General features: G+C 35.1%; 2 protein-coding genes across 2 annotated transcripts; both read right to left on the bottom strand.

Annotated features, from left to right (window-relative positions):
• Nucleotides 1-13852: 13852 nt before the first annotated feature.
• On the bottom strand, nucleotides 13853-16177 carry pabA (aminodeoxychorismate synthase pabA). The gene has a single exon (XM_073712494.1). It carries the CDS (start codon nucleotides 16164-16166, stop codon nucleotides 14115-14117), a length of 2052 nt encoding a protein of 683 aa, XP_073567494.1. The 5' UTR covers nucleotides 16167-16177; the 3' UTR covers nucleotides 13853-14114.
• Nucleotides 16178-17051: 874 nt separating this feature from the next.
• Nucleotides 17052-22834, bottom strand: BJY04DRAFT_230487 (histidine kinase-like ATPase domain-containing protein). The gene is made up of 3 exons (XM_073719305.1): nucleotides 22431-22834; nucleotides 17316-22361; nucleotides 17052-17263 (listed from the first exon to the last, which is right to left on the bottom strand). The coding sequence occupies exons 1-3, from the start codon at nucleotides 22556-22558 to the stop codon at nucleotides 17179-17181; spliced, it is 5259 nt and encodes a 1752-aa protein (XP_073567493.1). The 5' UTR covers nucleotides 22559-22834; the 3' UTR covers nucleotides 17052-17178.
• Between the last annotated feature and the right edge of the window lie 102 nt (nucleotides 22835-22936).

The following is a 22936-nucleotide window of genomic DNA, read 5'->3' as shown; positions in this document are numbered from 1 at the left end:
TTTATAAATTTAGGGTTTATAAAGTTGCTAGTTATTTCTAAGTTAATTATAGCGTTTGCTAGCTATCTATTAACCTAGATTAATAATTTAAGGTATTATCCTTGCTACGTTACTACTAAGGATCCTAGTAAAGCTAGTTCGTTACCTTCTAGAGATTTTATTTCCTAGTCAGGTGCCCTATTATACTGTAATAGTATTAGTACTAGTCCTGCCTCCTTCTTTCTTATATTATAGTAGAGATATAGTATTTTATAGTAGTAGAGCTATGTTTTAAACACATAGTCCGGGTATTTTTTATACCCTTTATATATATAGTTTATCTAATAGTATGGGTATTTTATATTATCTTTAATATATCTGGGCGCGACCAGGTTATATTCTACTAGATTTTTCAGAGTATTATACTATAATACTAGATACCTTTACTTATAGCAGGTAACTTATAGTTACTAGTTATACTTAGGGTGCTTAATATAGTACTTGCAGTTATACTATTAGTAGTAATAATATTTATAATTAAGTAGGCTTTTTCGCTTTCTACTAGTTTCTCTTAGGTTATTATAATAATCTTGATTATCTCGCCCGCAGGCTCTGCAGAATCATGGATATTTATTATAAAACTATTTGTATACTACCTAGTCCTTATTAATCCTGTCCCAGCACGTTAGCCAGATATAGTAATATTAAGACGCGATTTATTACTAGAGTTATTATTACTCTTACTTAATCTTAACTCTCCTATATTCTTAGTAATTTTATTTTATAATATCAGGCCTTCTCTTATTACCTAGTAGTCTAAAAAGATCTTCAAATCCTTCTTAAATAAGGTTTTTAATCAGGGTTTTAGGTACCTTAATAAGTTCCTCCCTACTAGGATCAGGGCCTTCTACTTAAGTACTAAATTATTTATTAAGGGGGTCGAAGTCCTATATAATAGCTAGGAATTTGCTATGCTCCTTTTCTTAAACTAGCTTAGTAACAGATTTATCTTTATAAGTCCTGTCTAACCTCTTAACTTAGTTATTTTACGAAATTTATTAGAGTTAATATTTTTTAGTATAGTACTTATATATAAGTCCACGGGCCTCGCCGCTATAACTAGTATTATATTTTCTAGCCTAGACACGTATATAAGCTTTTAGCTCTATATTAGTTATACTATTAAGGGCTTGTCTATTTTATTTACTCTAGTCTAGGAACAAGTTACTTAGGTATCCCCTTGCCCTTAGCTTCCTAGCTTGGTATAGTATATACCTAACTAGTTCTTTTATTTCCCGGGTAATTCTTGCGGCTTCCTCGTAAATTAGAGGCATGTTTATACTTTCCACATACTCTACTTTTTCTAGGGATATAGCAAAAGGGTCTTTTTCCCTAGTCGCGTTAAGTATTATTAGCTCTATAATAGCATTTAGTTATTTTCTTTATCTAGAACCTTTATAATTTTTCTAGCCCTGCTTCTTTCTTTAAGAGTAGTCCGCTACTTTATAGCCTAATTTACCGCAGGTAAAGTATAGATTCTCTTTTTAATACCGTTCCCTTTCCTTCTTAGAAAGTATTATATTAAGATCTATTAGTTAAGGTCCGTAAAGATTATTATATCCCTAATTCCTTAGCTAAAATTATTATCTAGTATTAGCGCGGTTTCCTCCGGTCTTACTAGATTAATAAAAATATAGTACTTAGTATTTATTACACTAGTACTAATAGTAACCTCCTTTTCTTACCCGCAGGTCTTAGAGTTAGTTATTAATTCGTACCGCTTGCTTAACTATTTCTTTAATAGTCTTAGGTCTATCTATAATAGCTATCTTCTTAAGGATCTCTTACTTAAGTCCTTCCTTAAACTACCTAATAAAGGCTTTATTATCCTAAGATATGCGTGATTATAACTACGCGAACTTAAACGCGTAGTAAGATATATCACCTATTTACCTTAGTTATCTTATCTCTTATTTAGCGTTCCGAGTAGTATTAATATTACTAAAAATATCTTCTAAATATCTCTTAAAAATATTATAGTCTACAAAGATTTCCTTAGTATTATTAGCTATATTATCTGTGTTAGTAGTTTAGTATTCTCTTATAAAGGGTTTAAACTATTTATAAGCTGCCCCGGTAAGGTAAGTAAAGACAAAAAGAACTTTATCTCCTTATCCTGTAAACTTATCCCTATTAATATTAAGATAAGTATTTATCTAGGTCTACTAGTACCTAAGCTTAGATTAAGTACTATTAAAAGGCTCGGGGGTTTTAAGCTTTATAGTTTTTATAGTAAGTCTATTATTAAGTTTAAGAACCTGCTCCTAGAGCTATTTAATTATTTCTTAGGCTTTACTAATAAGAGTAGTATTATACTAATTAAGGTTATTAGTTAAGCTATTAATAATTACAGCTTAATTATTTAGCTGCTCCTATATAGTATAAATAATAAACTAGAGTTATTTTATATTAGTAAAGGGTTAGTTAGCTTGCTAATTTCCTCTAGAAGCTATAATAATAGTTATTTTAAATTAAGACAAGATACTCGTGTTAACTAGTAATTAATATATTACAGAAGAATAGACCTCTCTACGTCTTTCTAACCCTAGTAACTTCTTGTAAGCTCGTAATACTTAACTTAACTTACTTAATCTTTTTTCTAAATAACTTTATATCTAACTAGTATAAAGACTAGTCATGGTTAGGTTTAAGCTTAGTTAAAATAAGCAAGGCTAAGTATCTTATATATAAAATACTTATAAAGTAGTTCGTACGAGTATATTACTATTCTAAAGGTAACTCTAAGATAATAATTAATATTAATCACGAAGAATAAGTAAGACTAGATATAATAGTAATAAGTATCCTTAAATATTCTCTGTCTAACTACTATCCTAACTACTCTTCTTCTATTATTAGCGTGGTAGTTCGAGTAATAGTTTTTAGTAATTACTATCTTAACTACTAATACTTGGCTGTCTACTATAGTAGTCGTTATAGTAGTCTCACGTAACCTGTAACTTACCTTAGCTCTTTTTTACTTACTTAATAGCTTACTACTAGAGCATGCTAGACTATTATCCTAGGGTAATAATTATTATCCTATAACTGCCGTCCCTTTCTAATAGTAGTCCTTTCCTTAATAGTAGTCCTTTCCTTAACTACTATCCTCCCCTAGTAGCGGTCCTTTATAAACTACTATCTTCCTAGGGTTCCTGTCCTTCCTAGACTGCTGTCCTCCCGTGACTATAATCCTGACTAACCTGCTGTCCTTTCTTCCTAGCTATCCTAACTAGAATAGCTGTCCCTGTTTCTGCCTTGCAACCCCGCCTTGCTGGGTTCTTAACACTAACCTTAAAGATCTTAATAATATACTTCTTATTATAATACTTTTTCTAGTACTTACAAGCCTTTTTTAAAGCCTTAATAGTATCTTTATAGATCCTTTATAGCCTAGCTATATAATCTATAGTACTTTTCTCCATGATATTCTAAATATCTAGTTAGGTATTTAGTACAAGCACGCGAGGGTATTTACTTATTTTTATATAAAATAAAGTAGTACCTATTAATACCTGCTCTAAGTTATTATATATAAACTCTATAAGTAGTAAGAAATTAACCTAGTTATCCTAGTTAAAGTTAATATAACTTTATAAGTATTATTCTAAAATATTATTTAAATATTTTATCTAGCTATCTATCTATAAATAGTACGCGGTACTTAATAACTACTTAATCTTAAGATAATATATTAAGTTAAACTAGAACCCTAGTATAAAAACTAATTTATAATTTATTATAATATTTACGGGTATTTTATATAAGTAAATTACCTTATAAAGTATTATTTCTGCGAGCTATACTCCCTTAATTATTTTGTGAATAAGGATAAAATAAGCTATCTTACTTAAATAATTAATAATAATAAGAATTATATTATATAGCTACTAGTTAGGATTTATAATCCCCGTGCTAGCTAGTAAATTAGTAATAAAATTTATACTAATTTATTTTTATATTCTTATAGGGACTAGTAAGGGCTGTAGCAAGCCCTGCTACTTATTATACTTAACCCTCGCGCCTAAATATATTACGCAGCTTTAATAATATTTCTTAATAAACTTATATATATGCGGCTACTAGAATTACTAATAAACAAGCTCTTAAGTTCTTTTTAAAATAAAGTATTTTATTAAAGGATTATTATAAAGCTTTACGAGTATTTTAAGGCGCAGGAAATACTAGTCTAGGATATATATCTTTCCTTTATAATAAAGTATATTATTTTTATCTAACTAGAGGCTTAGCTCTAATCTACCCCTTTTAAGTATAATATACTTAATATTAGGATTTGCTAGGCCTTTGCAGATATCTTATATAATAAGATTATTTTCTAGTAGTATTAGAAGCTTCTTAAATAACTTAATAAAAAAGTCCTTGTAAAATAGTCCTTTATTATATAAGATATACTAGGCTATTACCCGCGTAGTTTAATACTACCTAGTATTAGATTTATTAACTATTACGATCCTTATAACTAGTCCCTTGCCTAACTTTTATAATATAAGTATTTATTCTAAAACTAGTATTATAATTATAACCTACTTCGCGGATAGGCCAAGCTAATTTTATAACTTACTAAGAATATACTCTTAGTACTCTAGCTTATTCTTATAATAAGTAGATTTTATATAATCTATCTTATATAATAGGTTATTTACTAGATTAAGCTTACCCGTATAGTAAACTATTTTAAATCTAAATCCTGCTAAGAACTAGGACTAATAAATTTATATTTATAAGAGAGCTTTAGTCCATGACTAAAAGTTCTATAATACTTTATAATCTATAATAATTTTTATTTCCTCGCGACTATTCTCTAGGTAGTACTATTACTTATAAAATAATTTTATAATAGCTAGAAGTTCTTGCTTGCTAATATTATAATTATATTTAATAATAATTATCTTCTTAAAAAAATATTATTAGGTATTACATGCTATTTTTTTATAACTAAGTTAATATATTATAAACTACCTGGCTAGAAGCATTACTCTCTAACCGCGTAAAAAAAAACTTATTCTAATAAGTTAGCTTTACTATCTTATAAAAAGCTTTCTTAATCTTCTAGAATAATTCGCGAGCTTTATTTATTATAATATTCTTAGGACTCTTAATAGCTTGTAAAGTATTTTACTTATTAAGTTTTCTTAATAAATTTATAAGTAAAGCTATAAGATAAGAGTATTTTTTTATAAAATATTAGTACTAATTCGCGAAGCTAATAAATATAAGAATATTATAAGTAGTCCTAGGTATAAGTTACTTTATAATAATACTTACCCGCGAGGGTTTTATCTTAATACTCTCTAATATAATTATATACTTAAGAAAGTTAATCTTAATTACTATAAAGCTATATTTACTTTACTTATAATATAGATTTACCTTATATAATTTACTAAAAATTTCTTTTACTTATTAATAATATTCTTCTAGTATTTATAAGAATATAATTATATTATCTAGGTACACGATAATATATATATCTAGGATATTATAGAATACCTAGTTCGCGAACCCTTAGAATATTACAGGGGTATTTATTAAACTAAATAGTATTATATAATATTTATATAACTTAAATTTTATCTAGAAAGCTATTTTCTACTTATACCCATAAATAATATAAATCTAATTAAATATATTATAAAGGTTAAATTAACTAAACTACTTAGCCTTATTAAGTTTCCTAATTATCTTATCTATTAATAGTAATAGATACTAGTTTTTAATAATAATAGTATTTAGCCTATAATAGTCCGCGTATATATAAATACTATTATTTTTCTTTAGTATATAAAGTAATAGTACTCCTACAAGTAACTTAGATAGTTAGATCTACCCCTTTATAAGTATTATTAAGATATACTCGCGAATAGCTAGTACTTTATAAGGAGAGTAATTATATAAAAGGCTAAATAATAGTTTCTTGCTTTTTTCTAGTTTAATCTATAAGTTAACTCTTTTATAATATAAAGGTAATTCCTTTAATTCGCGGTCTAAGAAGATATCTATAAATTTATAATACTACTTAAGGATATCTTTTACTAATAATTTATTTATTTAGATTATACTAACCTAGAGAACTTATATTTATAATAGATTATAAGTAATACCTATCTCTTCCGCGGTAACTATAAAGATATTTAAGAGGGAACTATTATAAAAGTTTAGGATCTTATCTACCTAGCAGGTCTCTAGATTATAAAGTTTTATTTAAATAATACTTAAGAAAGGCTCTAAGATATCTAGCAAGGATATAGCTAGCTTATAAAAGATTTTCTAGACTTTATAAGAGTTCTTAAGTTTTATTTTAGTTTTTACTACTTTTTTATTCTAGAGTTCCTAGTTATTTACTATTAACATATAAACTTATTATAATAATATTTTCTAGCCTGCTTGCTTTGCTAGTATTATAAGTATAATATTTATTATACTATTATTATTTACTAATACTTGCGTGATATAAATAATATTATTACTAAGCTTAACTAAGGCAGGAAGCTACTTCTACTTTATAAATAATTTAGTACTAGTAGGTAAGACCTTAAGTTTCCTTACTAAAATATTAACTATAGCTATTTCTAGCAGAGGAGCTTAGTAAAAATACTTAGTAAAAAAAATACTAAAGTATTCTTATAAAAGACTAACTACGGCTACCTCCTGCGGAGGAGCTTAGTAAAAATACTTGCTTAAGGCCCTCTTAAACCCTTAGTCTTTTATATAAATATAAATAATAAGGTCTTCTTATATAAAGAATTAATTCTCCCCTTATACAGGGTAATTCTTTGCCTAGTACCTACTCTTATAATACTTATAATAAGTATTTTAATTCTTAAACCTTCCTTCGCGGGATCCTACCTAGTTAGTAAATAGTTTAGAATATTTATTTTATAAATTTTAGTTCCTAACAAGACTACTAGGTAGCTCTTATAAATACCCTCCTAGAAAGTAAGAACTATTATATTTATAGCTATTATTCCGCCCCCTTATAAGGTTAGGACTACTATTATTTAATCTTTATAAGCTATTATTAATACTAGCGCGGATTAGAGGTTAAAGCTTAATAACTATATTTATAAGGTTTTATTATTTATATAATATTTCTAGCTATTTATAAAGTTATTATTAAGTCTTGTAAGATAATAATTTATAAAATATATAAAGCTAAATTAGTTTAGGATTCTTTATATCCTTACTTAATTTATTAATTATCTTATTAAACTACTTAAGATACGCAAATTTAGTTTTCTTATTAGGCTTTATATAAGCGCGGAGAATAATAGATTATAATTCCTAGAGTCTATTCCGCGGGTCTCCTAGTTACTTCTTAAGAAAGTTATATAAACTATTCTAACCTTTTTTATAGTATTCGCGCGAGCTTTTATCTTTTTATAAAATAATAAGCGTACTATCTAAGTAGAGTATTATATAGTTTACCTTATCTTCTTTATTAAACTAGTTTATCTTCACGAGCATGTTTATCTAGTTATAGAATATCTAGTAGTTAGCATAGTTAGTAATTAAGTAAAGTATATTTTTTAATAATAAGTAGACTCTAGGTAAATATTTTTTTATAAGGCCCTTATAAATTATTTTAAATAATTAATAGGTATACTTATAAGACTTAAATATATTAAGCTTAGTAAGTTACTTGTAAGTAATAAGCTTATATTTAAGTATTATAATATATTATTTCTTAATAATTAATAATTCCTTGCTAGTTATTTATAATTTAAGGGCAAGAGTCTTATTAGGTATAGGTTCCTTTACTAGGGAAATACTTGTTATAGAGCTATCCTATTCCACGGGGAGTACTTAACCTATTCTCTTAGGGGTTTAAGCTAATTATAAGAATCTCTTTAATTCTTCTAATATTATAAATAGGCTAATTCGCGGGGGTTAAGCATTAAAATTATAAGAAAAGGGTTTCTTATAGGCTTGGTTAAATTAGTATATTCAAGACTCGGGAACCTAATAAGGAAATAAGGGCTGTTTTCAAGAATCACGGAAATAATATAGATTAACGCTAAGGTTTAGAATCTTGCTCTATAAGAATTCTGAAGTTAGTATACGCTTAGTCAGCCCGCGGCTAAGTTAGTACTAGCAGGACATTCGCGTGTCCTTACACTACCTTTAGTATTAGAATAAACCTAGTAATACTAACAGGCATAGATAGATATTAATTATTATATAATAAAGCTTACCTAGTAAGATACTTATAAAAAAAAGGTTACGTGTATATACTATAATAAAGGACTAAAAAAATAATATACTAGGATAGTACCTAGGTACCTAGTTAAAGATTATAAGAATAGTATACTAGAGTAATATACTAGTAAAAAATATTTAAGGATATTTATTACTATTATATTTAATCTTACTTATTCTTTATAATTAATAATCTATTATTACTTAAAGTTACTTTTAAAATAATAATATACTTATATAAACTACTTTATAAGTATCTTATATATAAAATACTTAGCCTTACTTACTTTAACTAAGCTTAACCCTAATTATAACTAGTTTTTATACTAGTTAAATATAAAGTTATTTAGAAAAAAGATTAAAATAAGTTAAGTTAAGTATTATAAGCTTACGAGAGGTTACTAGGGTTAGGAAGAAGCCAGAGGTTGGTTCTTCCATAATAATAGGATACTTAGCCTTGCCTATTTTAACTAAGCTTAACCTTAACTATAACTAGTCCTTATACTAGTTAAATATAAAATTATTTAAAAAAAAGATTAAATAAGTTAAGTTAAGTATTATAAGCTTATAAAAGGTTACTAGGGTTAGGAAAAAGCTAGAGGTTAGTTTTTTTATAATATATTAATTATTAGTTAATATAAGTATTTTATCTTAACTTAAAATAATTATTATTATAGTTTCTAGAGGAAATTAGTAAGCTAACTAACCCTTTACTAATATAAAGCAACTTTAATTTATTATTTATATTATATAAGAGTAGCTTAATAATTAAGCTATAATTATTAATAACTTAACTAATAACCTTAATTAATATAATACTATTTTTACTAATAATATATAAGGAATAATTAAATAGCTCTAGGAACAGGTCCTTAAATTTAGTAATAAACTTACTATAAAAATTATAAAGCTTAAAACCCCTAATTTTTTTAATAATACTTAATTTAAGCTTAGGTACTAGTAGACCTAGATAAATACCTATCTTAATATTAATAAAAATAAATTTATAGGATAAGAAAATAAATTTTTTTTTATTTTTACTTATTTTACTAGGGTAGCTTATAAATAGTTTAAACTTTTTATAAGAGAATACTAAACTACTAACATGGATAATATAGCTAATAATACTAAGGAAATCTTTATAAATTATAGTATCTTTAAAAGATACTTAAAAGATACCTTTAGTAATATTAATACTATTTAAAATACTAAATAAGAAATAAAATAACTAAAGTAAATAAGTAATATATTTTATTACGCGTTTAAGTTTATATAATTATAATTATATATATCTTAGGATAACAAGGCCTTTATTAAGTAATTTAAGAAAGGACTTAAGTAAAAGATCCTTAAAAAAATAGTTATTATAAATAGACTTAAGTGTTATAAAAGAACTAACCTCTAGCTTTTTCCTAACCCTAGTAACCTCTTATAAGCTTATAATACTTAATTTAATTTACTTAATCTTTTTTCTAAATAGCTTTATATCTAACTAGTATAAAAACTAGCTATAATTAAAATTAAGCTTAGTTAAAGTAAGCAAGGCTAAGTATCTTATATATAAAATACTTATAGAGTAGTTCGTACAAGTATATTACTATTCTAAAAGTAACTCTAAGATAATAACTTATATTAATTATAAAGAATAAGTAAGACTAGATATAATAATAATAAGCATCCTTAAATATTCTTTATATTATATACTATCTTATATACCTTTTTAAGGTATACTAAGTAGTATACCTAATAAGGATACTCCCTTATCTACTATTTTCTTACTAGTTTCTAGTTTATTAGATAATATATATATATAATTTCTTTTATAAGTATCTTACTAGGTAAGCTCTATTATATAATAATTAGTATTTATTTATACCTGTTAGTATTACTAGGTCTATTCTAATACTAAAAATAATTAATATATTAAAAACCTAAATATTATAATAATATAATCTTCCGTGGCTAATAATATTTCTCCCCTAATAATAGTGTCCTGGGATACTATTATCTTATCATAATATTACTGGTCCGTACTATTCTACCGTGTAGACCGCCTGGCTGGGTTCTTAACACATATCTGCTTAGGATTATTTAAAATTAAAAAGTAACTAAGACTAGTTAATTATTAACTAAAGCTACTAGCTTCTATAAAATATATATACTTAGTTTTTTATATCTTATTATTAGAACTAGTGTTTATTAATACTAAACTTACTAAATATATAAAAATTAAAAAAATAAATAAAGTAGAATATAAAATTAAAAAGATTCTAAATTATAAATAAGTTAGTAGTAAAACCTGATACTTAGTAAAGTAAAAAGAATATAATACCTCTAAAAATATTTAGGAACCTATTAAGAATCTAACAAGTTACTAGAAAAAAGTTTAGGAATACTACTAGGAATCTTAAAAGTAAAAAAGTTTATATTTTACTAAAATATTAAGGACCTAATTATTTAAGTTAAACTAGTTAAGTCTAATATTATAGCTAGCTAAGTAATTATAGCCTTATACTTATTAGCTAGGTACTTAAGTTTAAAGTAATCCTTAATAATTAGAGGATCCTTTTTATCTAGCTAATTTATTATTATTATATTATAATCTAATATCTTAACACCATGCTCTTTTAGGAATTTTTATTATTTTTAAAGATAGGATAGTTTCGCGAATAAACAAGCAGAGGCTTTTTTAGCCTTAGCTATCTTATACTTTATTTACTTCTTATTATATTTTTAATTAGACTATTATTTTTTATTATAACTTACTTCTTATATAATTTAACCGCGACAGATATATAATATATAGTTCTAGCTCTTTAAGTTTATAATACATATAATACTATAAGTAAAGTAATAATTATAAGGGTTTAGGATAGGGAGGCTATTTTAGATTATACTCTTAGACTAGGTAATATAATTAGTAAAGTAGTTATACTTAAAAAATATAATAAGCTATTTTTTAAAAAAAAAAGGGATCTAGAACTTACAGGTATGCGGGAAATCTATAATACTTATACTTTCTGGGATAAAAAGTAAGAAGAGGGGGAGATAATATTAAGAACCTAGCTAAGGTAGTCTACGCGGTAGGAAAATATAGGCTAGTAATATTATAATAAGGTAATAATATCCTAGGATACTATTATTAAGGAAGAAATATTATTAACTACAGAAAATTATGCTATTATAATATTTAGGCTCTTAATATATTAACTATCTTTAGTATTAGGATAAACCTAGTAATACTAATAAGTATAGATAAATACTAATTATTATATAATAAAAGTTACCTAGTAATATACTTATAAAGAAATTATATATATATATTATTTAGTAGACTAGGAACTAGTAAGGAAATAATAAATAAGGGAGTACCCTTATTAAGTATATTACTTAGTATATTTTAGAAAAGTATACAGGATAGTATATAACATAAAAAATATTTAAGGATGCTTATTACTATTATATCTAGTCTTACTTATTTTTTATAATTAATATATTTTATAAATTATTTTTTAAAATTATTTTTAGAATAATAATATACTTGTACAAATTACTTTATAAGTATTTTATATATAAGATACTTAGCCTTGCCTATTTTAACTAAGCTTAATCTTAACTATAACTAGTCCTTATACTAGTTAGATATAAAATTATTTAGAAAAAGGATTAAGTAAGTTAAGTTAAGTATTACAAGCTTATAAGAGGTTACCAGGGTTAGGAAGAAGCCAGAGGTTGGTTCTTCCATAACAAGACCCTAGAATACACTAGCCTAGCCGCTTTCTAGAGAGGCATAAAAATAAGCTTATATATTAATATATAACTAGGATTAATACTGCAAGAAAGAAGGCTAATTTAGTAGCTTATTATATATTATACTTTAAACTCCTAGCTAGAAAGATCTAGGAATATAAGATTTAGCCTAAGGACATGTATAATATAGATAAGAAAGGTTTTCTTATTAAGGTACTCTTAAAAGTAAAAAGGATCTTCTCTAGAAAGGATAATAAGACTAATAAATCCCAGTAGCGTGTATAAGATAGGAATTAGGAATAAATAACTATAATTAGTTATATCTACGCTAATAAAACCTCTCTATTCCCAGGCCTTATCTACTAGGCCGCCTTAGGGAATCTCTAGGATTCCTAGCTACAAGACTTTAAGAATAAAATATATTACTATTTTTTTATATTATCTAAGACTAGATAAACTAATAATAATCTTAGATTTATATAAATTTAGGATATTTTTAATAAAAAAACTAAGAAAAAGATAAGAAGGTACTAGAGGCTTCTTATTATAAATAGCTATAGCTCCTACCTTATACTATAAATTATAGAGTTCTGCCTGGCTAATAGGATTTATATAATAATATTTCTACCTTATTTAACCTATTATCTGCAGCCCCTAGATATTAGGATCTTCTTACCTTTTTCCTAGGCATATAGTAACTAACTAGAGATATTTATATATAAATATTAAGGCCTAAGCTATATTATAAAAAGAGACTTTTTCTGCCTGTTCTAGCCTGTATAGGAAAAGACTTTATCTACTAAGAATATTAAAAGTACATAGAAATTAACTAGTTTAGTACCTTTTAACCCAGAGATTATTTTAAAAAAGTTTTCTAAGAAAAAAGACTCACGCCCTTCCTCTAGTACTTTTATATAATTAGTACTATAAGTAGAGGACTAGTAACAGATTAAACAGCTTCTTAGAAAAGTAATAGTAAAAATAAATAACTAGAAAACTAAAAAGTTAAGCTCTACTATTTACTATCTAACTACTAAGAATATCCTGCTAAAATTTTACTACAAGGGCCTTAAGACAGTACTAGTAAATAAAAAGAAGAAGTAATAGTATAATAAGCTTCTAGACTTTGCTCTTAGAGCCCTTAAGAATAGGTATATTATCTTCTATTCCCCTAAGAAGATTTAGCAGGCATGTACTACTATAAAGAAGAAAGATAAGGCTATATAAACCACTAAGGCTGCCAGGGAGGAAGAAAAAGTATAAAAATAGCTTAGAAAGAAAGAAATTAAGTATGTAAAGGAGCTAAAGAGGCTTAAGAAACTAGAATAGCGTTAACTATAGATATAAATAGAGGAGCAGAAAAGGTAGTAGAAAAAGAAAAATTAATTAGCTAAGAAAGTAGCTAAATAGCTTTAAAATAATATTTAAACTACTAGATTAACTACTAAGAAAACCTCTAAGGAATTACTAACTAAGAAGAAGCAGGTTATTAAGCCACTAGTAGCTTAGGAAGTTAAGGAGGTCCCCCTACTAGTTAGTAAAAGGGATAGGCAGATCCGCCTTCCCTAGTACTTTTAGAATTTATAAAAAGGCGCTATACAGGCCTTAAGTACCTTATAATTAGTACACCAGACATTCGCTAAATAATTTTATTTATATATAGTTAAAAAACTTTATTTTTAGAAGGGGGTGGGGGGTTGAAAATCGATCGTCAGGCGGAAACGATCGGCAGGCGGTCAACCACGGTAGTGCAAACTTCACAAACACACTCCTCTAGGTACGGTAGGTATATCTCACACATATTATTATTCAGAGAAGAGAAATTGATAAACAGTCTTGAGGTGGTAAGATTGAATCGTACTTTAATTCGTACTCCGCATGAACTTTTTCATATAACAATCACTAATGTAACCAAGCGCCATTCCCACGCTGAATGTTGAATCTAACCCATCTATCCGTCTAATTGATATACCGTACCACATCATTCGTTCAAAAGCAATTGTTGAAATCGTTGCTATGCAAAGAATACATCAAATGCCGATAACATTGAAGGGAAAGTGGCGATCAGGAACACAAGACGAGGTCTTCTGCGGCTGCTGTATGCAGCACTATTTTGCCAGAGAAGGCATGAATATGCCACAAACAGTGCGCAGCTTGGTGAGCATCTCATCCCATTCGCCCTCAGCGCTGCTCAGCATAGTCACTGCACCTCCAGCGCCGATCCGCCAGTTCTGGACATCGTCTCGGTCGTCAGAGGAAGTGAAGGCCGTGCGGATGAGGACCGAGAAACTCCCTCCTCCGCCAAGATCTAAATAACCCATTACTCCCGAATATATTGAGCGTTGGCGGCGCTCGATCGAGGTTAGATGCAGGCATGAACGTTCCTTTGGAGCACCGGTCATGGATCCAGGTGGCAGGCACCGTTGCAATGCCGTAAGACCATACCCAGACATGTGCGACGACTGGAGTTGTGGCATGTTTTTGACGGCATATCCAGGGCGAGACAGATCAACACGCCCTTTGACATGTGTGATCATTTGGTAAACTCGCCCATGGTCCTCCACCTCAAGCAGTTTCTCAATGTACACGCCACCGGTACCGCAGATGCCATAAAGATCATGTCGTATAAGATCAGCAATCATGAGATTTTCGGCCATTTCTTTTGTTGAGCCAAGTATTGCTCGGGCTTTCTCCAATGTCATGTCGTCAGATTTTCTCACTGTCCCCTTCATCGGCTTCATCTCCAAGGTTGAATGCCGGTCCCAGTTGAGGAAGCACTCCGGGCTACTGCTCACAATTTTGACATTTCCAAGCCTCGCAAAAGCGCTGAAAGCAGCAGGGTTATAATTTCGTAGTCGTTTGTACAGCTTCCATGGAAACTGAATGCGCCCTATAGCAGTAACTGGAGACGGCAAATCAATGGATGTTTCACAGGTAAGACACAGTTCGTATGACTCTCCCGCCCTCAGTTCATCCTTGCAAGCTTCCACTTGGTGTAGGTAGTCGCTCTCGTCTGGAAACCGGATCGCACCCTGCCTCAAGATGCCATCCAAAAACTCTTCATCTGCAGTGGAATTCGCACTCGCCAGACCGTCGTCGTGGAGGGATCTTTTGATGATTACCAGAGCCTCATCTAGCCAGCCAGCTGGTTGATCATCTGCGTCTCTGGTCGACTGAACAGTAATCCGGTTAGACTCGTTGTCAATAACAATACTCCTGTCAACCCATAAGAGGCTAACATCAGGAGGATCCTTAGTTTTAGCGCCATCTCGAGAGTGGGGATCATCTGGAATATGTATACCCTCGTGCTTTGGATGAGCGAGACAAGCCAATCCCAACTCGTAGGAGAAATAACCCAGAAACCCTGCCCAAAAAGGAGCTCCACTATCGCCCGAGTCAACTTTTTTCAAGTCCATAAAATATCTTAAGATGTCCCAGAATTGAGGGACAGACATGCACTTTTCCACGGTTGTTATTGCAGCATCGAAAGTATCGTGATGGCTAGATGATAGCGGTGTCCTCTGCATCGAGAGGTATCGCTGTTGAACAAAGTACTCAAGTCTCCAGCTACCTGGACTGGGGACGGATATGATGCTATATCTGCCATTAGACTGGAATGCGACAGTGGGAAGTCCAGGAGCATTGAATAATTCACAAATTCGTTCAACATCTAAACGATTTGTGACTAGTGATCGAGAGGCGGAATGCGCGGATGATCTGGCACTCCAATTAACCATGGTGAAAACCACATCCGGCAAGCTCGTCACTTCATGCGAAGGCCGGATAATATCACTGGGTAGACTCCCATAGCCCTCATGATCATGGTCTTTATTATACTTGATGGACATGGCCCACCATTTGCGAAGCAGTTCATTGCACGCCTCCCGGTCAGATTTGCAGGATTCCGGATGGAATTGTACCCCCCAAAACGGCTTTTCCTTATGCCGCACAGCCATGGGAACCCGCACAGCGGCAGAAGTACAGCCTTTAGGTAGGTATGAAAACCAAGCAAGTATATCGAGGACTGGCTTCAGCGAGCCAGTCCCGCTGCGTGGAGCTGATTTCGCCGGATCGTCAAATACGGCGTATAGCGAATGGTAGAGAGTGACCTCCAGGTCTTGAATATTTTCGAAAATATCCCGCTGGTTCGTTGTTACCATGTGGACTTGACCGTGCAAAGGCTCTGGCAGCCGCCCGATAGGAATGCCATGGTGAAGACACAGGCTCTGAAACCCTAGACAAATGCCTAGAATGGGCAGTATATGCGTACTGCTTAGATTCCAGAGGTCGGACATGATGCCGACATCTTCAGGAACATTGGGATCACCGGGCCCTGGACCCAGGACGACTGCATCATAATGCTGGAGAAATTCCAGCATGTTGCCATCCGGCCACGCCGCATCGATCATCATTACCGTGACTCTAACACCGAGAACCTCCTCGAGCATGGCGACCACATTGTAAGAAAAAGAGTCATAAGCGTCGACGTAAAGGATACTTTTCTGACGGAGGCCGGGGCCGTCTGCTCTGTGTCCAGAAGTGGACGCCGCCCAATCCCCAAGCAGCGGCGCCATCATCGGTATAGAGAACGAGATTGCGAGAAAAGAATGGATGTCAATTAAAGCATGTGAAGCGAATAGGAGGCAAATCTATATCGGTGGACACCAAGTGATTGGCACTAGGTAAAAGATGACTGACAAGCGGCAGCTTTTGTTGAATCAACCGCCATTATTTATGATGTATGTGAGATGTGCGACATAACGGAGAATGGCCTCCGATAAGTACCTCAAAAAGGCTTTGACGAGCAGAGCCTTCAGGGAGGCAGTGGGTGACAGTGGCGGGCAGCGGCGAAAAGTGAAGAATCGAGGGAAAAGATAAGTTAGAAGGTTGGTTACCGGTAGCAGTGGGGACGGACAACTTTAGTAGGCAGTGACTGTGAGGCCCCCCCTCGTCCCACGGTTCGCAACTCTCCCCAGGTTAATATAATATGGCTGCGGTCTCGCCTTGAGGTTACGTGAATAGATAGATGTGCTAACCATCTGTATCACGAATTTGTCTATCATTGCCCATGGCCCATTCTTCCTGATCTACATGTTCACATTAGATAGCAACCTGATTACTGTACATATACAAGGCATGATCCGATGCATCCTGAGCTGTCCAAAATTATTCTCATTGCTCCGTATTCTGACTCTTTGCGCTGATAGTGGCAATCTTGGTCGCGATTCTTGGAAAGTACTGGCTCACGAATCCTTCTCTATATAAACGAGTTAGCATATCAGCGGTCGCGGTAGCTAGGGTTATCATACGTGTAATAGCTATGGGCCGAGCTGTGGTCCTGAACTAAATTGTGTGCCAATTCATGGCAAAGAATCACCCACCAATAGATCATGGCCTCGTCCCGGCTCGGGTTCGCCTCTTGGAGCAGAACCTTTTCGTGTAGCTGCTGGAAGTAATGGTAGTTGCAGAAAATACTGCCTGCTCGGTTGAATCCGATGGCCTTTGAACCTGGATCATAGAAGACACTCAGAGTGTCAGGCCGTAGAGAAAAAACTTCGGCACAATCAAGTAAAATGGAACCGAATAGGTTCATCCCAGCACTATTTTGTCCTAAGAACACAGATCTCTCAGGAACGGTTTTGGCGAAGAGAACATTCATTTGACAAGGAAGCGTGGCAGCAAACTCAAGCTCATGTCCAGGTTTCTCGTCACAATATGACTTTAGCTCGTTGATTTGGGTTGTCTCCGGTCGAGAGAAGACATCCGAGGACCCATGAGCCCTGCTGGATTGTACAGCTGAGAGCAGCTTCTTCTGCAGCTGAAGGGCGGAACCGACGTTCACGGGTGCCTCAGGGTGAGCTTTGGGCTGTTCAGAAGAACCTGGAGGTGGCTGTGGAGTGGTTTTGTTCTCTGAGTCGGGTGCCGCAGGGCTCTCACCAAAGGGGTTCCAGGGCGATTTGTTTCCCTCTCTAAAATGTTTAGTAAAAGTGGAAAACAGACCCCGGCGTTTCTCCTGGGCAGATCCGATTGGCGAAGCTGGCTGAGGATCCTTCGACGACGGCGAATCGGGAAAGACACCAGGCATTGGCGCCTGGCCTTGTTTCTCAGGTGTACGTTTTTGAGCGTGCTCCTTAATCAGGGCTTGTTCCTTTTCTTGTAGGAGTCGGCGTTCTTCTTCCAACTGCTGCTGGCGCCGGTTTTCGGCTATCTGAGCCTCGTGGGCCTTCTGTTTCAGGATACGTCCAACATTGTACCCTCGCGTTCGCAGCTCGAGCAGATCGGTCTTCAAAAGCATTTCCAATGTGAGTAGCGAATGGAGTTTTGGTCGAGTGAGGATCAAGTGTGATAGTGCTTGGCTTATTTGATAAAAGTCGTACCGGCCTGGGCATATTCGCATAGCATGACGCCCTCTTGACGGTTCGGTGACTATGGCTTTCCTTTCATGTCTGAAAGAGATGTGACGGCCCTTGATAGACCGTGTAATGGTTATGGAGGAAACGACTTCGACCTCGAGATTCTTCTCAAGCCATCGACTGTCGTGTCGGATTCCAGTAGCAGATTGGTCGTGAAGAAAAAGTCTCGAACGCTCATGGATAAGCTTCAGTAGCTTGACAGCGGAACTCTGATCGGCGCTCATTGCTCCCCAGTGGGCTCGCTCTTCCACAAGCTGGCTCAGCGGTACTGCGCCTAGAGACATGTAGAAGTTCTCAAGAATCTCCTCCTGTGGTGCAGCCAATAAATGCTCCTTGAAAAGAACGAAAGTCTGGAATTCGTCCACCACAATTGTGTCTTTTGCTGCGGTCAATGTCCACTCCTTGATGTCTTCCTCTTCAAACTCATTTTCGATATCAGACACAGGATCATCATTGACTTTGGTTGCTTTCTCGGACTGCTTCGTTGCCGAACTGATATCTTTGCTAGCCAGTAAGAACCCCGACCTTCTCATCTCCTGGAAAAGCTCTTTGTTTTTCTTGAGTACAGAGATGTTTTCAGCAAGCGTCGTCAGCAGTTTGAGATACTTCTCGACGCTCTGAAAGGTGGATAGTATCCTTCCAGGTTCTCTCACTACCATTTGCGCAAGCTCTACTTTGGTAGGCTCTCTCTTCGATCCAACAGCCATCAGAAACAAATTTGCTTCATGACCAAAGTCCACGAAGTCAAACAAATTTTTGTAATCTTCGCCCTCTCCAAGGTAGCAAACCTGTGGTGCAACACGTCGTGGTCTGCCGCCATTGGGGTCTTCATCATGTGTCGTAACAGGCACTACCTCGCTTTTCCCAACAAGGTCTATGTCTCGTGAGCTGAGTTCAGAGACTCTCCCAGCGAGGTACCGAAAAAGCTGCCTCGCTTCTGACTTCGTTGATGGAGGATTACGAATTAATAATTCAAGGCAATCCGACAGTTTCGGATGTTGTTTGACACCGAACTTCGAAGCATGGCGATGAAGGTCCCTGCGAAGGATATCGAATCCAAACAATGCGGCTCCTTCATCTGTAAAGCACTTGCTTGGGATACCGGTCGGATTCTGTCCCCAAGTTGACGGTTCGGACGCATGCGCCCGATTGCTACTCGTAAGCCCTGTGGAAATGTTGATTGGATTTTCCATCGGGAGGAACTTCTGTGCGAGTGGAGTGCAATCGAAGGTGACGTAGCCGTTTGAATCGAATTCATTTATGTAGTATGACATGGCTTTCCTATGGAGAGCCCAGTCATTTGAGTCGGCGGCCCTAACCATGATTTGCATGACTTCGGCAGCTGATGGAAAACTCCGGAGACCCAGTGTAGCCAAAAATTTGCCTTCGGTGCTACTAGTGAGATACGTTCCAGGCCACTCAATAATTGGAAGCCCAAGAGTTCTCAAAGAATCTATTGGCTCAAAGAGTTCCTCGGCCTTATAGCGCGTATGTTGCAATGTGTTCGAATCATCACGGCTAGCTCTCGACTCGGCCGTACAGAAACTGGTGTCTTTCAGTCGCCTGATATCGCTGGTAGGTATATCATTGCTGACGGATGCCAGATACCGTATCAGATCAACATGACTCCACTTTCTTTGGTTATCAGAGTGTCCACTCAAGAGACGCTCAAAGATGACACCAATCTCGACAGTTTTGCGTACCCCTAATGCAACAAGGAACTTCTCCTTCACGCCCTGAAGTCCGTGAACAACAGGTAGATCATCAAAGAGTCGAACGGAAGGAAAGTATGTTTCGTTGGGACGTTTCATGCCGACCCTTGTAGGTATGACGGTATGTGGCTGTAACTGCTCAATCACGGATTGCTTCGAGGACTGGCCAAGACTCTCCCATTGTTTCGACAAGACCGGGAGCACTTGCGTTGCGAAAGTCGGGGTCTGCGTGATGTCTTGTTTTGCGGTAAGAACGTTTCGGTTTCCAGCATTGCTAACAAGCCAGCACAGCCATGGAACAACCTGTAGTTCTTCCCAACCAAATACGTCAAGCTCCTTCTTGCCGAGGGACTTGGTGTATTTGAAAGGCATCACGCTTGGCGGCAAGGGTAGATCGGCTGGTATACGCTGTGGATTCAAAAAGAGGGCTATGCCCGAAAACACGATCAAACCAGTCGCATTGCTGTTTTCATCGTCGGAGTTGGCCACCGCAACACTAAGTATGGTTCTCACAGAATACGGATCGAGCTGACCCGAGGTGGCCCTTCGACCTAACCAGGCAAGGAAGTTGGCCACCTGGGAAGGTCGTAGTGTATTGGCTTCTAGTTCACGCTTAATATCAGAAACCGTGACTTCGGTTACCAGCCCCAGCACCGTCAATTTTTTGACGAAGTCTTTTGACCCCTCCATGAACTCGTCTGGCAATACCGGAATAGAGTCTAGGAAGTTCAAGTCCTTTGCGGCAATGCGTACCTCGTGATTCTGAACAATTCCACAAGATGAGAGCACTTCGATAGAAGCATTTTTGTTGCAGGTCCAGAACGCATCCTCCATTGTTTGACCGAGCAAGGATGATGGTGTAGACTCATGAAATACAAACTGATTCGCAGTGTGAATGGCTTCCGGCAGTACATTCACGATATCATCCTTCCGAATCTTGGTCTGCTTCGAAGAGTCCTTCAGAGAAAATATCCTGTTCTTCATAGAGGCCATCTCGGCAGACCAAGCGATACGACAGACGATACCAGCCGCCCTCAGCATTTCCATATTCCATTTGCTAATGTATCTTGTGTTGAGATCAATGCTTTCGCGTTCGACGGTTGGAATGACAGAGGGAGCAGATATATGTGCGTTCAAGCCAGTAGTTTGATGGGTTGGGAACCCAATAAACACGCGACCACCTTTGGAAGGCAGGACTGAGGAAAGGAATTCAGAATGAGAACCAGACGCTTCAGATGCCTGGCTTGTGTCGTACGAAGGCGTCAAGACAGCGATTGACGTTTTCTTAGGCGGAGGCTTTCGCGTAGCACGTTCGAGTTCACTGCTTAGACTCTGGCTGACAGAAGCCTGAACGCTGGCGGTATTGAAGTGTAGGAACACTGATGCTGTCGATTTTTTCGTCAGATCTCCCATGTCACCGGTTGGTCCTTGCTTTTCCGGTTCGACCGACTTCTCAGTGGCACCTTGAGTGAGTCTGGATAGAAAGCTGCGCAGCGAGACTGTAGTGTCTCTGATCCCCTCACGGAGTGTGCTTGTGTTTGGGTTCCATTCAACCGCTTGCATCCAGATGGCATCAACCTGACCAACTTCTCTGGTAACACTGGTGATCTTCATTAACCCATCCTGCGTCTTCGTTTCGACATCTCGAGGAACATTGAGGGTGATGCTTGGGGCAGTCTTCTTTGTTAAGCGTAGCAAGTTCCAGTCATCAAGCCACAGCTCTATACAATCAAGGCTGACGAACGTAAGGCTACTGGAAAGAAACTTGCATAGCTGCATTAGAGAGGGTATCGGCGAGCTATCGTTGCGATAATCCAACACAAAGGTCGTTTCAGGATTGGCCTTCTCGTTCAGTTGCAGTCGGCGGGTAAACAGCGCATTTTCCTTCCAGTAAAAGGCCATAGCATCCTTGCCAGAAGAAACAAATGGCTCTTCGCAGTCATCGAAGACGCTGTAGAAACCGACACCGAAGGCTCCAATCTTCGTTTCATCGGGGTTTCCGTCGGCGATGCGTTTTAGTCGAGCCCAGTCCTTTTCGTTGAAAGACGCACCGTTGTTAGATATGAGAAGTCGTTTGAGGGTGCGGTGGGATATGGTATGTTTGATCATGGATGTATCGTCGGCAGAGGCAGGTAAAGGAACAGTGGTCGAAGGCAGGGTTTCGAATTTGATGGTGACCTTGGTAGCGTTGGCGTCAGCTGCATTTTGGATCATTTCTCGCAAGACCGTCCTGGGACTCTTCGTTAGAGTTTTGTCTTTCAACACTGAGACTGAAAGTCAAGAAAGAGTCGAGACTTGCCATTTCCCAGAATACCGTGCAAGAACCTTGGATATCAGACCCCGAGTGTCCACGGTGACAGCTTCTTCATCTTGCCCGTGCCCCATAGTACGGGCTCTCAGCGCATTAAAATCTATGTCATGCACCATGATGACCAAATGTGAGATAACCCAACCCAGAGTTGAAATGTATCGTGTAATAAACCGGCTTAGAGGTACCCAACAACGAAGTATCCTGGAAAATCGGAGAATGGTGATAAATCAGGCGGGCCATAAAAAGAAGTCGAGGATATACAGAAGCAGTTACAACAAACATGAGAGGTGGTCATGATACCGTCAAGAAGAACAGAAGCCCCTTGTGGTGAATTTGCCATCCATTGTTATGATTGCCTTCGAGCTCCAGCGAGTTGGGAAGAGGCTTATCGGGACCGCCGCGTCCCTATCGACGTATCGATTTGTTATCGGGGCGGTGCCTGGCCGGGGCGGGCTTTGAAGTTTGGGGTCACGGGATTCGGGGCTGGGTTACGG

The sequence above is a fragment of the Aspergillus karnatakaensis genome, assembly GCF_047715665.1.
Source record: "Aspergillus karnatakaensis strain CBS 102800 unplaced genomic scaffold BJY04scaffold_53, whole genome shotgun sequence".
Lineage (NCBI taxonomy): Eukaryota > Fungi > Ascomycota > Eurotiomycetes > Eurotiales > Aspergillaceae > Aspergillus > Aspergillus karnatakaensis.
Note: the sequence above shows the minus strand (reverse complement) of the source record. Positions and strands in the feature narration are given on the sequence as shown.

Coding starts and splice junctions, on each gene's coding strand:
- pabA (XM_073712494.1), bottom strand. CDS start 16,166: ATGGTAACAACGAACCAGCGGGATATTTTCGAAAATATTCAAGACCTG.
- BJY04DRAFT_230487 (XM_073719305.1), bottom strand. CDS start 22,558: ATGGTGCATGACATAGATTTTAATGCGCTGAGAGCCCGTACTATGGGG. Junction 22,362..22,430: donor GCACGGTATTCTGGGAAATG/GCAAGTCTCGAC, acceptor GAAGAGTCCCAG/GACGGTCTTGCGAGAAATGA. Junction 17,264..17,315: donor TCGGCCCATAGCTATTACAC/GTATGATAACCC, acceptor TCGTTTATATAG/AGAAGGATTCGTGAGCCAGT.